This window comes from Muscardinus avellanarius (genome assembly GCF_963383645.1).
Source record: "Muscardinus avellanarius genome assembly, chromosome: 10".
Lineage (NCBI taxonomy): Eukaryota > Metazoa > Chordata > Mammalia > Rodentia > Gliridae > Muscardinus > Muscardinus avellanarius.
Window position 1 is genome coordinate 73,561,190 of NC_137796.1, and position 12,057 is coordinate 73,573,246.

General features: G+C 54.5%; 1 protein-coding gene across 1 annotated transcript in view; it reads left to right on the forward strand.

The window, feature by feature from the left end:
* SDK1 (sidekick cell adhesion molecule 1) overlaps positions 1-12,057 on the forward strand; it is a gene marked incomplete at both ends in the record, with an annotated part of 886,211 nt that overhangs the window by 786,984 nt on the left and 87,170 nt on the right. Inside the window, 2 exons of the mRNA XM_080702238.1 lie at positions 3,462-3,663; positions 10,246-10,349. Coding sequence (XP_080558364.1) covers positions 3,462-3,663; positions 10,246-10,349 — 306 coding nt within the window. The remainder of the gene's footprint in view (positions 1-3,461; positions 3,664-10,245; positions 10,350-12,057) is intronic.

Below are 12,057 nucleotides of genomic sequence, written 5' to 3' on the forward strand. Positions count from 1 at the left end.
GAGGCTGCCTGGGGCCCTCCATGGTCCATGTGGCAGCCGGGAGGCCTGAGCCTTCCCTTTGGAGAAATAGAAGGGATGTGCTGAGCCAGACACAGAGCTGGACACATTATCATACAGCAGCCACATGGCACAGCCACTAGCCACCTGTGTGCTCTCTCAGATAGGTGAAATTACCCAGGGCTGAAGATGAGAAATACAAGCTTAGTGGCACATGCTTGTAGTCCTAGTACTTGGGAGACTGATACAGGAGGATTGCAGGATCAGGGCCAGCCCCAGCAACTTAGACCCTGTTTCAAATTTAAAAAAAAAGCTAATAAGGTTTGAGGTGTAGGCAGAATGTCTCTGGGTTCATTTCCAGGTGTGTGTGTGTGTGTGTGTGAGAGAGAGAGAGAGAGAGAGAGAGAGAGAGAGAGAGAGAGAGAGAGAGAGAGAGAGAGAGAGAGAGAGAGAGGCGCAGCTCAGAGAGGGCTGCGCGGAGCTTTTGTGTGGGCGTGGGAACCACTAGAAGCAGGCATCTGCCCTCTAGTATTCAAATCTGTTTTCCCAGTGAGCAGGTGCTCAGGTGGTATTTTCTGAATAGCATCCTCCCAATAATTATTCTGCAAGAGAGCTGCCCAGCTCCAAGCACAGTCAGGCTCTCTGTGTGTTCTGTCTTGGTTTATTCCCCTGCTGCATAGGACAGAGCCCCGTGTTCACTCTAATCTCACAGAAGAGGAGAGTTGAACAGACTTACTGATTTGCCCAGTTCACACAGCTGTAGAGCTGAGATCAGGCGGGCCTGCTCTTACCAGGGAAGTCCGTGGTAGGCTCCCGTGTCTTTGGGCTCCAGCTATCATCCTCGGTCTCATTCTAGAACTGGCCACAGCAGCCCCAGGGCCGGTGCCACGGCCCCTCACCTCAGAGCTGTGGCCCCAGCTCCGAGGCTGAGGTCACGGCCAGCCCCAGAGGTTGGGGACATGAACACAGGAGAAGCACACGGCTCTGCAGCTCCAGCAGGAGGCAAATTCTTTCCCCTCTCTGCGTGGTTCTAACACAGGAGGTGTGGTGGAAGGCTGCCTTCCCTTTGCCCCAACACCCCAGAGGCTGCAGGCGTTATCCTCAGAGCTCCAGGGGGCTGGCACAAGTACCGATTAATGGGACTGTGCAATGGCCACACTGTTTTTATTACACAAGCTGAACTGGACAGTGTCAAGGAGCGAGGAGTGGAACTCAAAGCGCTTGCAAATGACTCTGGCCTCCCACGTAGAAGGGCAGAAGGAGAGCAAGGTGCCATGTTGGTTGAGCCCAGCCAGGTCCTGGGCACCCTGTTGGGCCTTGCCACTGCCACCCCGTCTCTAGATCTCACAAAGGTGCTCCGAGGCCTTGCCCACGAGGTCGCTAAGTGGTCACTCGATTGAAGGCCACACTGTTCCAAGGCCTGCTGTGCTGGCCATGTGTTGCTGCGGTCCCCCGTCCCCCGCCCACACTTGCAGAACAGAACAGGTGCCGAGGAAAAGGAGGCTTTCGTTTTCAGTCCAAACCGGTGCATCTGTGACATCAGCAGACCAGGCCTCGCTCCTCACACCCTGAACTTACAGTGGTTCCTGCCACCCCCCAGCGTCAGTGCTCACTACCTCGCTGCCTGTGCTGGCTGGAGTCCAGACTCCTCCCCTGCTTCCCAGGGCCGAAGCCTGCTCCGGCCTCCTCTCTCTGAGCCTCCCAGGCCTCAGAACCCGGTCCACTGGGCTCCTGAGGAAGACACTTGCTCCTCCCCTTAACTGGCTTGTCCTCCCCCTCTCCCAGGACCCTAGGCAGCACCTCCCTGGGCCAGGTCCCCATGGGAATGCCACGGACTTGCATGATGCCGGTTCTTGAACTTTGAGCAGCAGTCTGGCTGCACTGTGGCCAAGTTGGGGACAGAGCTGGCACTCCTCCCTGGTTGGCACAAGCGGGTCAACCTTGACTCCACCCCTGCAGTTTCACCTTCAGGTAACGGAGATCTCCCAGGGGCTCTGCAGCTCCCAGGGGAGGCTTGTCAATTCGAGTAACCTTAACTAGCAGCGGTCACTGGCCGGCCAGTCCCAGTGATGGGGATGGACAGGACACCCCTCTGGGAGCCGCCGAGGCACTCAGTCACGCCCGTTCTCCCACGTGCCATCCCTCCTCGGCTCTTGGCATGGTCAGTTGGAGGAACGGGAGCCTCGAGTCTCCTAGAGGACCGAGCTTCTTCAAAATGTGAAGCAGGTGGTGGGGAAGGCGGCTCACACTCGGTGTCCCCACAAAGGACCACCTCCAGCCCACTTTGCACCACCTCTGTTATCAGCACAAAGTGCTCTCCAATGTTTGAGGGAAATGTTAATGACCTTATCAAAGCAAACATGTTGACCCTCTTCCTTGATGTGTATGTTTATGCCCACATTTTCTCAGCGCCGGCTGAGCTCCTCCCCTGGGCTGGGGTGCAGGTACAGGCCCTTGAAGACAGACCGGGGGACCCCTGGGACCTGGGGCTGCAGCTGGTCCTGAGGGTCCTCATTGCTGGGGAGTGAAGCTGAGGCGCCGGCTCCTCTGCCCAGTGGCCCAAAGGCTGCTGCCCTTTGATTCTTGCCTTTTTCCTCCATGCAGTACCACTCCCTAGGAATGCCCAGCACTTCCCAAAGTGTAGGCTGGGAGAGAGGTTTGCTAAAGGTTTGACAGAGCCGAATGGACATCCTCACATGAACACCCTTCTCCTGGTCCACACTGGCCTGCTGAGACCCTGGTCCCATCTGCTTCTGGGACTCAGATAGTTTAGATTATGTGTGTGTGTGGGGGGGGCATTATAGAGGTATTTACCTTTGAGCCACACCCCAGACCTTTTTATTTTTCATTGTCTTGCTAATTTGCCGAGGGCATCACTACGTTGCTGAGACTACCCTTAAACTTATGATCCTCCTGTCTCAGCCTCCCAAGTCCTGGAATTACAGGAGAATTTAGATTTTCCACCAGGTTCTCAGGTCTTTGTCCAGGGTTCAGTGAGGAGAGCAGACTTTTCAGTTGGTAGTGTGTCTGTCAGGAGGGAGGCCACAGAGCAGCGGAGGGACCGTGCCATTGAGGTCGGGAGGAGTCAGGCGGTGAGGTGCAGCCTGAGGAAAGGACTGCTGATTAAGCTAGATCGAAGCGCTTCTCATAGACCCATCACTGCCTGGCCGACAATCAATTGCTGCTTTATTACACGCCACACATTTTAATCAGAATCAATAATCTTCATGATAAACAATTAAACAATTATTCCTCCCTCTGTGGAATTTCTCTGTTGAAAGTGATGGGGGTGTGGGGACATGGTGACAGGCAGACGAGGCCCACTCGAGGCCAGGCCTGGCCCTGTGCACCCTGCACCCATCTTCTCACTGCAAACGCAGGTGCAGGGAACGCGGTGAGGGGAGCAGGCAGCAGGGAAGGGTAAGAGGCCGGCTCTCATGCAATCTGTCCTCCTTTGGTTACAGAGCGGCCGGCGCCCCCCAGAGAGCTCCTGGTGCCCCAGGCGGAAGTGACAGCGCGCAGCCTCCGGCTCCAATGGGTCCCAGGTAGTGATGGAGCCTCCCCTATCCGATACTTCACCGTGCAGGTGCGAGAGCTGCCCAGGGGAGAGTGGCAGACCTACTCCTCCTCCGTCAGCCACGAGGCCATGGCCTGCGCGGTGGAAAGGTAATGAGGGAACCGGGACATTCCCTGGGCAGCTGAGGCCTGCCCCGGCCTCCTCCCAGGAGTTCATGTAGCCGAGGAGACACCCCATGCCTACCACACTCCCCGATGCCAGGGACTCCCAAATCCCTGACTCCTAGAATCTTGTCCCAGGCCTTCCTTCCAGGAATGCACTACATAGCTGTTCACACACCCCCTGGGACTGCGAGGCGTGGATGATGGGGTGAGCCTGGACGTGAGGGCTCGCGGGTCCCAGTCCCTTGAGGGGCACTGCAGGGGAAGGGCGGGTGGCTGGTGAAAGGGCCAGAGAAAAGTTCCTTCCCTGAGGTTTCACCTGGAATCGGCAAGGGGGAGAGATGCTCCCCAAGCACTAACTCCTCCATTAGTGATGGCCGATGGGGATGGGAGGGGCCAGGGAACGAGGTGAGGACTGCCCCATTGGGTGTGCGGGCTGTCAAGTCCGCATGAGTGCTCTCTTACAGGGGTCAGGGCCACCTTGCAGTGCAGGAAACAGGCTGAGAGGTTAAATTAACCACCCCTGGCCAGCGGAGTCTGGGAGGAGCTCAGGCTCTGGCACCCTCACCCCACTGTAGGCGCCCAGGCATGGGGAGGCACTCCTCCTGATAAGACCCTCAGTCCCGAAGATTCTCAAGCCCTCACCGGCACGCAGAGGAGGGGGCGAGGATGGTTTCCAGACAGCGCAGGGTGCAGGAAGTCTCGCAGCACACATTCGCTCTCCGACTCCCACTGGGAAATAGCAAGGAGAGAGCTTGTCTGCAGGTAAAAGCCATCAAGAGATCCGCTTGCCATCCAGGAGCCCTGGCCCAGCCAGGGGACGGGCGCAGGGCCTCCCGGGGTGCCCCGCCAGGCCACAGAGAGGCAGCAGGTCTGAGGTGACGCCCTTGGCACCCCACCCTCAGGGATCCCTGTCCTGCCTGGGGACCCCAGCCCTGGCTTTGAGATGAGAGCCAGGTTAGAGTGTGGCTCCGTCGCTTTCTTCCATCCAACAATAGTAGGACCTAAAGAGAAGAGAGATGCACTCTGGTTGAAGACCAGGCGTGTGACAGAGGCGGAGGTGACTTGCAGGGAGGGCGGTCGCAGGGCATCATGGGCAGAACCCTGGGGCTCATGCCTGGCTCCTGCTACTTGCCCTGGGTGTGTCAGGCAGGTAACTGGAGCGTCCTTGGGCGTCTCCTCCCACCTGCCTTTTGAGTTGTGGTGTCGCCTGAGAGGGGACAGTGGGGCACCCAGGGCACCAGGTGGTAGAGCAGTGATGGCCAGGCTGTGCCAGTACCGCCACTGTCTCCTGCACTGTGCCCCTGGAGGCGCTGACCAGAGTGGGGACACAGAGCCTTCCAGACCTCTGGAACATGTCCCTCAGGGCCACCCCAGGCAGGAAGGAAGGCAGCTTCCTGGCCACCTTGCCTGCTCAGTCTGGGCAGACTCCCGTCACAGGAGCAGCAGCTCTGCACTCCACCCCAAGGTTAGGGCCGAGCGGTCCAAGACTCTCCCAGGAGGGCCGGGTCCCTGCTGGCTTCCTGCTTAAAGCAAAGTGGTTTCACCATGTATGTTGGCAAGCTGGGTCTACTGAGCTCTCCGTATCCACGTGTCTGTAGTTGCACTGTTCCAGCTACTTAGGAAAGGGAGATGGCACGTGTGCCTCTGTTTCCCATCTGGTCCAGCTGGGAGAAGCTTTTGCCCAGGACTCTATCACTGTCTTTACTGTCATTGCCACCATCACCGGTCATTATACAGCGGTCCCCCTCGTCCACAGCACACAGGCTCCAAGATATTCTGCAGGCGACCCAAACTGTGATAGTGCCAAGCCCTTCTCCGTGATTCCTCCTATACATACATACTTATGGTGATCTTTGTAAGCCAGGCACCACGAGATATTAACCACAACTATAGTGACGTAGAGCAATTCAACCACAGACTGTGGTGAATGTTATTTAAAGTTAAGGAACTGTTATCTCTAGAATTGTCCATTTAATATTTTCCGACCTTGGTTAACTACTGGTGACTGAAATCCAGGAGAGCAAAACCATGAATAGGGGATGGGGGCTATCATACAGCTCTGCCATCTGCAAAACCACTCCCATAGGTTGTTCCCTATGCCAATCAAAACGGCCCCAGGGAGAGAGAGGCCAGAGTCTTCACTCGGTGCATCCTACAGATGAGGAGGCCGAGGCAGAGATGTCTTACGTAATGCATGTGCTGCACCTTAGCTTCTCCCAAAGCCAAGAGGTAACCCCTTGGATGCTCTTTGGCTCCAGACTTCTGTGTCCTATGGCTAAAGGCTTTCTGGACACAAAGTCCCCTGGCTGCTGACTTACCAGAGGCTGTGATGCAGTGAAAGCAGTCCATTCCCATCCCAACGCCAGTGTTCAGCCCCATCTCCCTGCGTAGCCACGTGGCCTGGGAAAGGCCCACTGCCAGATGATTGCTAAGCTTGGTTCCCTGGACATTGACCCTGCTGTTCCTTTTAGTTCTGTGAGTCACAGACTGACCCCATTACTGACACCAGCAAACTGGCAGCAAGAAATAGAACACTCTGGAACGGTCAGGCTGTCCTCACAGATTCCTGTCAGTACCTGCTCACCCTTTAAGCGACACGGTGGAGGTCGGGAGCTGCAGCTCCCAGCCCTCCAGCCCTGAGCACTCCTGGCCACAGGTGCTGCCCACCTGAGCCCTGGAATTCTCCTGCCATGGCCCTGGGGGTCAGGTGGGAGAATCCAGGTGTGCCCAGCATTAATAATTAGCCACTGGGCACTGAGTTTAATTAGCAACGAGCTCATTGACATAAATAACGTCACCCCCTTGTGTAACTAACTAAAAGAAAGAAAAAAGACCCAACTGCTTTTTCTGGAGCCTTCTGAGATCACCAGACTGATGGTATGCTTGGGACCTGGTGTTAGAAAGGAGAGGTTGTATTTCAGGACAGGCAGTTTAATTTAGTGGAGAAGAAACTGTCATCAATTCCCTGATGGGCCAGAACTAGAACAAATGCCTCTTCCACCCGTCACTAGAAAACACATCTCAGGCAGGGTGCTGAGAAGCGGGGTTCTACATGCTACAGGGTAGACACTCCCTTTCTGCTTAATAATTCTGGGCTGGCAGCTATATTTTATCTTTACCAGTCTGGTGAAATCTGTTAGTGGCCATAAAACAGGAAGTGGGTAGACATCTTGATCCAGTGACTTGCCTATTATCTAGTGACTATGGGTCCAGACCTTTGGGGAGAAGGCTGGCTTGAGACCTGGTCAGACATTGTCCACTCCTGGGTGATGGCCGAGGCTGTGAGACTGGGAGGCCCACAAGAAGCGCCCATGTGGACGTCAGGATAGAGAGTGTCCTGGCAGTGGGCTCCGCTCTTCCTCCGACTCCCCTCTGGAACACATGGGATGGATCCACACAGAAAGCTTCACGGCCGAAAGGGAACTAGTGTGTCAAATGGGTGGGGACTCAGTTGAAGCAAACACCCGGGCCCTATCTGAGTCTTTCTTTCTACTTTCACATAATTTTTGAGAATACTGACATTTAAAAATCAGGTGTATTTGGCCAAGGATATTATGCATAGGTTCGATATTCTTTGTTCTTTGTGATGCAAATGATGAATTCTTAATAAATAGTTGCAGTGCCTTCAAGATGAATTAGTGAAAGTGGATAGCTTTTAAAATGTCCAGAACTCATACAATTTATATTGTAATGGGAACCAATGAATGAACATAGGAGCTCATTTTGTTGATAAGGCTCAGCACAAAGCTCTGAGGGAAGAACCCTGAATTAGGCCATGGCCTCACACCCACCCCTTCCTTCTACTCCCAAGCCCCAACACACTCCGGCTGTGGAGGTGACTCTCCTCTGTGGCTAATGGTCCGAGGCAATACCAGTGCAAGCATGCTTCCTGAGTGTGCTTGTTTCAGATTTCGGGGAGCACAAGTCTGTGATCCCAGTACTTGGGAGGCTGAGGCAGGAGAATCAAAGGTTTGAAGCCAGCCTTAGCAACTTTGGAAGACCCTGTTGAGCTATTTAAGCATTACCTAATGGACAATAACAGCAACCAATGTTAAGTGAATTCTAACAACATATACCAAACTCTCCTCTCGGAGCTTCAAGGGAATTTAATCCTCATATCGTCCTCATGATGCTACGGGTGCTATTAACCCCCCAGACAAGGAAATGGGGGCAGAGTGAGCCATCCAGGCTGACTGGGAGCTAGAGGTAGGCAGCTCGGCTTCACAGTTCATATTTCTGAGCATCACCTATAGCACCTGTGCACACATGGGCGGTGAAGGTGGCGAGGCTGGGAGGTTGCAGAGGAAAGGCACGTGGTCACCACTGAGACCTGACACAGTCACCTCTAGGAAGCGAGGGACAGATACAGGTCATTTGTTTGAACTACACAAAGATTTCCCCCAGAAACCCGCAGCAGACATAACCTGGAGCTGTGGGCCTTTGCAGATGTCTCCATAAAGGCCTCCAGTCTCTGCTGTTTCCAGCAGCAGAAGCTGAGGCCAGAGAGGCAACGCCAGGCCCGGAGGGACCTGGGAGCAGAGAAGCAGCATTGGTTGCAGGGGCTTCGAGGTAGAGTTCTCCATCTTGAGGCTGATGGAGAAACACATTACAAGCAGGAAGGTCTTCAAAGCAGAAAGCAGAATAAAGGGAAAATTTTCTGATCATAGTTTCCAAAAAATGTTAACAGTGTTTCTTCCCTTTTTTCTTGATACTGGGGATTGAACCTATGGACACTCTACCACAGTGCTATGTCCTCTGCCCTTTTTATCCTTTATTTTAATTAATTAATTAATTAATTAATTTGGTGGTACTGGGATTCCTGGAAACCCTTCTACCTCCAGGCTACACTCCCAGACCTATTTTATATTTTTATTTGGAAACAGGGTCTCTTTAAGCCAGTGAGGCTGGCTTCGAACCTGTGTGATCCTCCTGTCTCTGCCTCCCAAGCACGGGGATTACAAGCATGCACCGCCACCCCTGGATTTTATCTTTTATTTTAAGACAGGGCTGTGCTAAGTTGCCCAGGCTGGCCAAGAACTTGTGACCCTCCTGTCTCGGCCTCCCAAGCAGCTGAGATTACAGGCATGCACCACGGTGCCAGGGTTGGCTGTTGGTTTTCTAAAAAGCAGAATCCTTTCTCTGAACAAACATTTCCCAGACCAAATTCATGAGCAAGACAGCAGTGGGGCCGGCCAACCCCACTAGGGCTGTGTGCTCATGGTGGTCCTTCAGGCCGGGGGTGCCGCAGCTCCATTTGAAGATGAGCAGCCTACAGGTCGAGTCAGTTGAGGAGTGAGGATGGGTTTTCCAGTGAGCAGGGGTTTGGCTTAGGCTGGTGGTCAAGGAAACCTAGAGACAGCTGGGGTTTGGGGGACAGGGGTTCCAGAGTCCTGAATGACTCTAAGTTCTCTGGGCTGGGAAGCAGAGGGGATAGGGGGCCACAACTCTGTGCACACCTGCTGCTGGAGGGGAAGAGAGATGAGGCAGTTTTCCTTCCTGCCCACGCGGAAGCACTGTAAAGGGAGGGCATCCAGGGAGTGCTGGCCAGCCAGGCTCCCAGCCAGCCTGTGCCATGGACTGGCTAGGCCTGCACCAAGCCAGGAGGTCGCCTGCACGGGGAGTTGGGCAGAAGTCTCAGTCTTGGTCTTAGGCATGGCATGGGGCTTGGATTTGAGACCTAGCAGATGTGGATATGGTTTAGTGGGCAAGAGAGATGGAGGAAGGGACAGAAGGAGGGAAAGAGAAAAGGAGGGGGGAGGGAGAGAAGAAGGGAGGGCAGGCAGACACGGTCCTGCCTGTTGGCACTAAGCAGTACTCATGAAGGTGCTCTGAGATCTTCATCGGGGGCCGGGGCATTTTTCATAGGGACTGTTGACATGGATGCATTCTTGGATAAAGTGACGGGGAAGGTCGCTTCAGGACAACCCCCTCCGCATTACAAACCGAGCCACGCCGTTTGCCAGTCCCTCCGCAGTATGCAAGAGAACTGACCTGTCCGGGCCTGTTTTCTCGGCTTTGAATGGGTGTGGGTCTTCTGCCTGTGAGGCCATCCTGCGGGTTAAACACAGCGCTGCCTGTGGAGTGCGCCGGAGCTCAGCCCAGCAAACAGGAAGGAGGGGGTTGGGGGCCGCCTTGCGGGGGCAGCATGAGCACAGTGAGTGCAGCAGGCAGGTTGGCGGGCAGAGACCACTGGGGAGCACTCAAGGAGGAAGAGCATGCCAGAAGGGCACTCATTTTGATCCATTCAAGAGCTGATCTAACTACCTCCCAAGAGCCCCATGTTCCTCAGAGGGCAGCTGCCCCCTACGGAGGTGACGGGGCCTTCCCACCTGGATGGTCTGGCTGACCTCCCTCTGTGAAGTCCTCCCTCCCAGCATCACATCCAGGGTGTCACAGGATGCTCCCCAGACAGCCCCAGGTCCAGCCATAGATGCCTGGCTGCCTGGGCTGGCAAAGGAGCCTGCATTCTCAGGGCCAAGAGGACACCTGCCCCTCTCTCTGCACTTCACAGACTGTGGGTGGGCAGGGGGGAAAGTTCCCCCCAGTCACGGGTCTCTCTCCACTCAGGCTGCGGCCTTTCACCTCCTACAAGCTGCGCCTGAAGGCCACCAATGACATCGGGGACAGCGACTTCAGTTCCGAGACGGAGGCGGTCACCACGCTGCAGGATGGTGAGCGAGTTCCCCAGCCATTCCCCCTGCAGCCTCTCAAGTGCACCCTAGTCTTGTTCCTAGTGAGGGGAGAGGTCATGGAGAAGGGCTGATCCCGTATAGGGGCTGGCAGAGTTCCCAGTGGGAGAGAGAGGGGCACGAAACTCAGGACAGGCTGGTCTCTGGCTTACAGAAAAGCATCTCAGCACACGCCAGTCAGAGACATAGAGATTTACTCAGGAAACAAGATGTATACATCCAATGGAGAATGTGGGCCATTTCCAGAATGAAAGAGATGCATGTGGGGTGCACAGCTCTTCTCGTCTCAGGAGACTTTCATGAGGGATGAGTGGGAGGAGGTCTGTGAGGGTGACATCCGTGTGGTCATCTCCCTGGTGTCTTGACCATCTCCCTGGTCTCGCTGAAGTCTTTACTGTCTTATCAACAGGTGTCTCTTTTGTTTAGGCCGTTCAGGGACCGCTAACAGTGCCCTAGGAGACCTCTCTTTTCTGTGACTTCCATCCTTTGACTAACAGACATTTCTTCTGCTTAACTATTCCTAAGTTGAATAGTTAACAGTTCAAGATATTTTGTGAGTTCGCGGTAGGGTATCTGGCCACCTTTTGAGAGCTTTGTGTGGTCTCTGTGGTCTGATCAATGGATACCTCTTGGAGGATAGTCAACAGCGCTCGAGGTAGTTATTAGACTTGTAAATTTCTCTGAAACTTGAGATGAACAGGCCAGGCTGGGGAGTAAGGGTACTGGAGGATCTTGCCACAGGCTTCCATATTAAAGTTCCTCTGTGTTTCCTTTCTCCCTAAGTCTTTGATTTCTTCTCTCCTACCTCATTCCCACTTTTGGCTGGAGCCAGGAAGGAATGGTCACCAGGGAAGGTGGCGAGCAGCGGAATTCCATTAGTGACAGCCAGCTCCTTGTTCTTGCACGCCCCCGTGGTCGTAAATCACGGCGTCAAGGGCTTCCAAATGGAACGGAACTTTGTTTGATTGGCTTCCAAAGCCCCTACCATCCATTAGCGTCCCAGAAATTGAATAATTGATAGGGTCGTTAAAAATAAATGTCAGCAGGTAGCTGGGTTTAAGAGGCTTCCTCAGTTTTCTCTCACTCACGAGGCACTCGGTTTGAGAACAGCACAGGTAAGAGTAACAAGAGGCAGAGCCCCTCAAAGCGCCAGGTGGATTTTTCATCCTGTCCGACCTCAGAGGCTTTGGGCCTGAAGATTCATTGTAATTTTCTGTGACCCAATCCTGAAGGGCCGCGGGGAGCCCAGGAGACAGCTCCATCAGACGTGTGGTGATGGCCTGGCTTGTGGGATGGAGAAGGATGGATAGTGTGTAACAGGCTCCGCAGCACTGATCTGGCCCCAGGCATGAGCACTTAGTTCACCCAGCAGTGCTTTATAACAATTCCCTCGGCCGACCCAAAGCACTGTCTTTTCCATTTAACGCACCAGTGGAACAATTTTCAAATAGACCAGCTCCTAGCCTGCTCACCCTGTGACCTCACGTCTTTAGTTCTGCTCGTTTTTAGAACCTGGAAGTTCAGTTCCTCCCACATAGGACCTCAGGGACCAGCCCAAGCAGAGGAGAGCCCTTCTCCACTTCTCAGCAGCATGCAGAGACAGTCTTTGCTGCGCGGCCAGCACTCCCAGTGGGGCGGGCCTCCTGCTTTTGCACCCTGCTAGGAGGGGGAGCCTGACCTACCCCTCAGA